Raw genomic sequence first — 7,963 nt, forward strand, 5'->3', positions numbered from 1 at the left:
TATATATATATATATATATATATAGAGAGAGAGAGAGAGAGAGAGAGAGAGAGAGAGAGAGAGAGAAAGAAGAGTCAGGAGAAGCCATGAAGCTGCTGCAGGAGACAGATGCCTCTGATGGAGCCCACTGAAATTTTGCTGGTAGACCACGACCTCGTGGTGATACACAGATGAACAGAAATGGGTTAATTGAAGATGTAAGACTTAGCCAGGAATAAGCGTAAGTGATTGGCCAAGCAGTGTTTTAATTAATGCAATTTTGTGTGATTATTTCAGGAGTCCGGGCAGCTGAGAAACAAATGAGCAACCTCCAACAATTGGCACTAGCATGGGTGACTTCATTCATAAAACCTGAGAGAGCATTCTTTTTTCAAATAGTCTCTGTTTGCTGGAAGCGAGTAGGAGCACCATGGCTCCTTTAAGAGAAGTCTCACTGATTTAGTGGTAGGAAAACAAACACAAAAACATGCAGTTTCTAAATGGCTGCTTCCAGGTATGTACTGCCACAACAAACTCTGGCTCTTTCAGGAGGCCAAGCACTTGAATGGGGTTTGTGAGCGGCATGCTGCAAGTTACTTAATGGCAGTATGGGCCAAATCATTCCTAGAGTTGAGATGGTGAGCGCAGCTCCCACCCAGCAGTCTCAAAGGCAGTGAACATACTTCTGCCATGTTGGACTGGGTGGAGCCTAAAGGCAAAGCAGCTTCAGCCCTATCCACACTGCTTTGCATTTTAAAAAGTGGTGCTGGTCAGAAAATAATTACAGATACACAATAATTTTAAAGATATAACACCCTATCTTATTTTATACTAAAAAATGATAATAATATATTTATTTTGCTTTTGTAAGTATATTATAAAGATGTTTTTCCTCACAATGATGCTATGTTGAAGATCTTAATTGCAAATTTTTCCCTCTCCTAACCCTGAAATGAAGATTGTCTTAGCTAGGGTTTCTATTGCTGAATTTGAGCCTACTCCAGTGAACTCATTTTAACTTAATTACTTAAACTAAAGTTATATTCTGGAGTACAGGGAGGTAGACACCATCCATCAATTTTGGGGGGACTCAAGTCCACAATAGCTTTAATATTTATAAAGTACAACCATTTTTGAGAAGGTAAGTAATTGCAATCATTTAACTTTAAGGAATAACCCAGAGAATTTAGAATGTAAACCTTCAAAAATCTAATGAATCTGCAGAGGATGCACTGAACTTTTGTTTACAATGATTAATGGTGTTTTGCAAAGATGAGCAACTGTGAACAGTGTATTACTTTTAATTATAATTGGAACGAATGATGGATCATTCCTAATGTGCATGTCATTCTTAAGTTTATCTTTAGCCTTACTTCATTCTTGGTTCTTATTAAATTTCCACTTGTTACCTTATCTCTCATCCTTGTACTGGTTTGTTTTGTGTGTCCACTTGACAAAAGCTATAGTCATCAGAGAAGAAGGAGCCTCAGTTGAGGAAATGCGTCCACAAAAAACAGCTATAGGGCTTTTTCTCAATTAGTGATAAATGTGGGAGGGTCTAGCCTATGGTATGGTACCATCCTAATGCAGGATTCCCCTCTGTATGCTACGAATATGTTTTATTACCACTGGTTAATAAAGAAGCTGGTTAGGCCTATGGCAGGGAAGAATAGAGCTAGGTGGGGAAAACTAAACTGAATGCAGGGAGAAACAAGGCAGAGTCAGCCATGTAGCTTGTGAAGGAGAAAGATGCAGGAATCTTACTGGCATGTGTATCTCATGGTGATACACAGATTAATAGCAATGGGTTAATTCAAGATGTAAGAGCTAGCAATGAATATACCTAAGCCATTGACCAAACAGTGTTTTAATTAATATAGTTTTTCTGTGGTTATTCGGGTCTGGGTGACTGGAAAACAAAAGAGCAGTCTCCGCTTACACCATCCCTGGGCTGGTGGTCCTGGGTTTTATAAGAAAGCATTCTGAGCAAGCCAGGGAAATCAAGCCAGTAAGCAGAGGCCAAAGTTCATATAATATCTGTAATGATTGTTCTGTCTCTTTAAGAGACAAGTCACGTCCACTCCTTCTCTCTTCTCTCTCTCTGCTCTTTTCCTCTTCTCTCTTCCCCCTCCATAAACCCCTGAATAAATATCCAACCTCAGTCTGCATGTCATGACTATCCATGTCTCTGTCTCTTACCCTCCCGCCATGTGTCTCCCTGCCTGGGGCCAGCCACTGCTCAGGGACAGGCAGCCATCTCTGCCTGGGACTGGCTGCTCTCAGGTCCCACTGCCTGCTGCCACATGAGCCACTACCACTGCTTGGGGACCTACAACATTTCTGCCTGCTGCCACAGGGATCCTGCAGCACTTTTAATTTTTCCGTTACAGTATCTATCATTGTGATATTTGCTGCAGATGACCTGGACTTTAGCCTCTATTCTTTTTCAGAAGAATCAACATTACTAAGTAAAAATATTTTATTTCTTTAAATCTCAACTGTTCTACAGTATGAATACATGAACTTAGACCATCTATTCACAAGTGGAATCATGAGGAATTATCGTCCTGGAATATGACATACTTCTTAGAAGAACCTTCCAGTTCCTTTCCAATGTTAGTACCAGCGATTATTATCATCAGACAGTAATTGTTGTGCTTTCCTGTCCCTTTAAGGGACAAGCCACGCCCACTCCCATTACCTCTGACCTGCCCGCCGCCATCTTGCCCCTTCTTTTTCTGCTTCCTTGGTGTTCTCTCTGTCTCTCTCTCCTTTCATCTCTTCTCTCTCTCTCTCTCTCTCTCTCTCTCTCTCTCTCTCTCTCCCTCCCTCCCTCCCTCTCTCCTGTAATAAATATTTTACCTTTATGCCTATCTTTTGTGTTTATGTGTCTGTTACCTGCCCTTCCCGCTGGTAGGAAACTGTAGCCCCCCGGGGACCGACAACCGTCTCTTCAGGGCTAGCAGCTGCGTAGCAAACATCTTAGAAAAATTTTAAGAATAAGAGTAATAGTACTGAAAGACTTTGAGACACCTTAGCACTACTGCACCCCCCCATCCTGGGAACCAGGCCTCTAGCATTAGGAGACACCTTAGCACTACTGCACCCCCCATCCTGGGAACCAGGCCTCTAGCATTAGGAGGAACTTTAGCACTACTGCACCCCCCTTCCTGGGAACCAGGTCCCTAGTAACCAGCCACGCGTGCACGGGAGCTTTGAGTACTTTCCATCCCCATTGTAGTCTTTCTCCAATAGACCCGGACCCTGGAACTGGGGTGAGACGACCTGCAGGTGTTCCTCCTTGTAACCGCCATAACATTGATCAAGTAGAGTTAGCTGACCATTGTATGAACTAGTCAAAACAGGTGACAAATGATTTTTGGACTTTCCCTTTGATTCTGTACTACCCCCTCCCTGAATTTGTGGTTTTTTCCTTTAAAAGAGCTTGTAATAGACAAAGCAGGGTCCTTCTCCTCTCGAGGCTGAGGGACCTCTGCCGTGGCAGAATAAAAATTCCTCTTGCTATTGCATCAACCGTGCTGTGAGTGTCTCTTGGGGCGACCTCCTCCTTGGTGGGGATTTAGGGCCCAACAGTACCTACTACTACTTCTATTTATCATATACCAGGCACAATGCTAAATTATTTGCTCAGAATATTCATAGAAGGTAAGTCTTGTCTTCATTTTACAAAAGAGGAAAGTGAAACCTAATTTAATTTCCCCATGTCATATACATGGGAAGTGGCAAAGTCAACTAATCCCAGGAAGGTCTGACACCAAAGTCTTACTTATCTGTTAATGTTACAAGTCTCCTAACTTCTAAAGCACTGTTAAAAGAATTTTGAAATTTGAAACTTACTAGTCACATTATTAGTTTCCTGGGGTTTTAGGAAACTAAACTTGGATGGTTTACTGTGGAGCCTATTTCCACATTGTCCAAAGGTCAGAGAATTAGAATTTACCTCTATTCCTTCAAGGTTTGTGTTTCTACCTCAAAGGAAGGTCCCACCTAGATTTAGAGCAGAGAGTTCTGCTCTCCAAGGTTATTATCAACAGGTGTGGCTAATATCCAGACCTTGTATTTAAGGAATAGAGAAGTAGATATGCTTCTACCTCAAACAAAAGTCTAAGGATTCAACTAATTTCCAGCCCCATTTATGGAGATAACAATGGATTCCTCCCAGGGAGTGGTTTGCCTACAGAATATTTTGGTCTAGGGTGTGGGCGTGACTTGTTTTTTTTCTAGCAACAGAATGTTTAACTATGACCTTCAATTGGTATGTTCATTTCCTTGTAACCTGTTAACGCAGGTTTCTTTTTTTTTCTTTTTTTTTCTTTTTTGTCTTACTCCTACATTTTGGGGCCAGAGGTACTTTAAGCAATTGGAAATTAATTCGGGCGAATTCCAGTACTCACTGAAATTCCCTCCTGATACTATTCTGTTTCTCCATTTTATTATTTTCATTTGCATCTTCATATTCTTTACTATATTTCTAAATCCCCACGCCTCTATCCTGGAAAGAAGTATTTTTGTTTTTGTTGAGTCTGGTCCCCGACAGTTTATAAAATAGAAATGTATTCCCTCAAAGTTCTGGAGTATACTCTTGCTTAAAACTCCAGTACCAAATGCTTCCCTGCTTTTTCCTAACTTCTTTTGGTTGCAGATAAACTTTAATGCTCCTTCAAGGGCACCATGACCACTCTTCCTCCTGACAGTGGGTCTTTTATCTTTCTACAAATGCAAATTTCCTTTAGAACACAAATTACTGAGGCTCAGACTAATCTGGTATGACTTCATCTTGACACGATTACATACATGACCCCAAATCCTATTATAAATAGGGACATGCCCCAAGGATTCAAGTGGCCATGAATTTTGCTGGAAGACTATTTAACCCAGTATAGGAGCCATAAAGGGGACCAAAAATACAAACCTTTTCCAGTATGTTTGACTATAGTTTTCTTCAACTTTAGAGACAATAAAAAGTCATGTAATTTGGAGATTTCCTTTCCGCCTGACTGTCATGTTACTTATTTAATTCTACTTTAAAGATTCAGTGTTACTGGAGACAAGTCACAAATTTACAGAGTTTTTAGGGCCCTCAGATAGTCATTAGCTTACTGTGTATAGCAAGTCTGCTTTGTTAGGTGTTAATGTCGCAGTTGTTACTCTTTTACATCAGGATTCCTAACAAGCAGACTAGCTACAGATATTTATTAGTTTACAGTAGAGCCTTGAGATGTCAAAGTGCTGCTACTTTTTACAGAAATTAAAGTTCAAAGAAGGCGAGTTACCCAATGAAGGTCACAGAGCTAGCAAATGGCACAGCTAGATCTCCAACCTATACCTTCTGTTTCCTAAATTCCACTATACCCCAGTACAGAATGTAGATGCAAAATCTAATGTCATTCATTACTGTGTGGATAAATTTAAGAATTGTCAGGGGAAAAGAACTTTGGACTCCTAGAGTCAGAAGAGACAATAAAATTATACATTTTTGTATTAGCAGGATACAAAGCGCAATAAGTTATTATTATTATTTGGAATAATAAGAACATTGTTATGCTTTTTATGGTAGAATATCACTTAAGTTAACCCCATCCAGCTGGTATTGAAAGTTTGTAATTGAAAATATTTATAATTATTTAGTATTTATACAAGATGATTTCTGTCTGTAAGAACCATACATAAGAATAAATGGCAACTTAAGACTTGCTCTATTGCTGTCACAATAACAGTACATGTTTATTGAGCTTTTAGGATGTGCTCTTTTCACCTTTGTTCTAACTGCTTTATGTGCAATTAAACTGTCTTCATAACATCTTCACAAATTAGGTAGTATTATTGCTTCTATTATGTATGCAAATAATAGGATGAGGGTAAGATATTTTATTAAGAAAAAAAAGGAACCAAGCTGTAAATTCAATCTGGCTCTAGAGCCCACACTTTTAAGTACTATTATCCATTGTCTCCCATTCCTACTGCTCTGTTATCCATGTTAAATGACCAATAAATAGCAAAGCAGAATGGTAACACAGCAGATCTTGAATGCTGGGAAGGTCCATGAATTCTAACAACAAACTCTCATGAAATGAGAATTAAAAGTGACATTATAAACTACACTATATATACTCTGGATCTTACTTATAAAATAATATAGAGCTAATTGTTCAAGGAGACTTATGATTCGCTTACACATTTTAAATGCAAAGTGCCTCAGTGTTTTTAAAAAATGTATGTAGATCAAACTAAGATGGTGATGATCTGAAGAGGAGCACAAAAATATACAGGAGCTGTGATGGTCAAGGTCTGTGGGATCCTCACTCTATATCTTAGAGAGGGGATGGGTTGGGAAGAAAGGCCAGGTATCTAGAACAATAATGGCAGAACAAGAGAGAGCTTAGGAGTCACTGTGGAAGATAATGTGATTACCTGTGTCCATCTCATGATGAATATTATTTCTAATTGCTATTTTATAGCCAAAAGGGCCACCAAAAAATATGATTTGCTCTATTTCTGAGTAAGCTTCATTTAATAAATCACCCTAATTGTTCTAATAAACCAAATATATTTTTGTTAAAGTTCCTCAGTTTATAGACTTTATATAATTCGCTTTTTGAAAAAGAAAAGGATACACAATACATTACTAACCAACACAGTTCACAATACACACTTACCTTTTTCTGCTGGGCTCAAAACAGTAACTGTGGACAGAAAAGAAAATGGGAGATAGAAGAGAGGACAGGGGAGAGAGAGAGAGAGAGAGAGAGAGAGAGAGAGAGAGAGAGAGAGAGAGAGATAAAAATTAGTGAAATTGATGACGAAGCTATATCCCAGTTAACCCACTATGAAAAATATCATTAACCTGAAAGTCCTCTGCTAGGGATATAGGCCAACTGGTAAAATGTGTGCCTAGCTTCCTTTCGCTCCCCAGCACCACATAAAACGGAGAATGGTGTTGCATGCCTGCAAACTCAGAACTTGGGAGGTGGTAGGAGGAGGAGTTGGCTGACAGTAGAGATCATCTGCAGCTACAAAGTGAGTTGAAGGGCGATGTGGAAAGAAAGGGAAAGAAAAGTATTTTAATATTTCTAACTTATTGAATTTCATAGCTTAGCTTGCATGACCTACTGTGCTGGATAGTTTCATGTCATCTTGGCATAAACTAAAGTCATTTGGGAAGAGGGACCCTCAATTGAGAAAATACCTCCATAATATAGGGCAGTATACAAGCCTGTAGGGCATTTTCTTAATTATTGATTGGTGGTGGAGTGCCCTGGCCTTTGTTGGTGGTGCCATCCTTGGGCTGGAAGTCCTACAACTGGTTGTTATAAGAAAGCAGACGAGTTTTAAGCTTCTACACTAAGGCTACCCACCCTGAGCGGTGAGCCTCATGGTCCACTGTAAGGGAGCCCGGACACCCTTGGCCTGTGCTCCAGGGGCTCCTGAGCTCTCCTGGATCCCGCACTGCCTGCCCCGTTATTCCTTCTGTCCCCGGGCTACCAGGCGGCCCTGTTTAGGTGCCAAGGAGTTCCATCTGGACGGTCGTCCATGTTTGGGTGCTGAGGAGTTCCAGCTCGACTGGACGGTCCCTGCTTCTACACTGAAGAGATACACCCAGAGACTCAGTCACAGCAAAGACTGGACCAAGACACCAGGCCTCTCCTGGCTCCCTTTGAAAGAGGAGATGGGAAGGCGCCAATGCAAGAATTCCTCCAACAACCTGAAAGGCAACATGACATCACCAGAATCCAGGGATCCCGAAATAAGAAGAATTGTACACCCTACTCCAGAAGAATGAGAAGAAATCGACTCAAAAGTGAATTATATGAATATAATAGAAGACCTTAAACAGGAGGTGAAAAACTGCCATAAACAATTGGAGATTACAAACAAAAAGGTAGAGGAAATGAATAAATCGCTCAAAGATACCCAAGAAAACCAAGAGAAACAAGAAAAAGCAATCAAACAGGTAAGGGAAGCG

At 40.3% G+C, this 7,963-nt stretch overlaps 1 protein-coding gene across 1 annotated transcript in view; it reads right to left on the bottom strand.

The window, feature by feature from the left end:
- The window catches only part of Zdhhc15 (zinc finger DHHC-type palmitoyltransferase 15), a 79,498-nt gene extending 72,124 nt beyond the window's left edge, over positions 1 to 7,374 (bottom strand). Inside the window, exons 1-2 of the mRNA XM_050127325.1 lie at positions 7,356 to 7,374; positions 6,657 to 6,683 (exon numbers count right to left, since the gene is read on the bottom strand). Of these exons, the coding sequence (XP_049983282.1) occupies positions 6,657 to 6,683; positions 7,356 to 7,374 (46 nt within the window). The remainder of the gene's footprint in view (positions 1 to 6,656; positions 6,684 to 7,355) is intronic.
- Positions 7,375 to 7,963: the final 589 nt, after the last annotated feature.

The sequence above is a fragment of the Alexandromys fortis genome, unplaced genomic scaffold (assembly GCF_014885135.2).
Source record: "Alexandromys fortis isolate MF-2015 unplaced genomic scaffold, M_Fortis_MF-2015_v1.1 scaffold_266, whole genome shotgun sequence".
Classification (NCBI taxonomy): domain Eukaryota; kingdom Metazoa; phylum Chordata; class Mammalia; order Rodentia; family Cricetidae; genus Alexandromys; species Alexandromys fortis.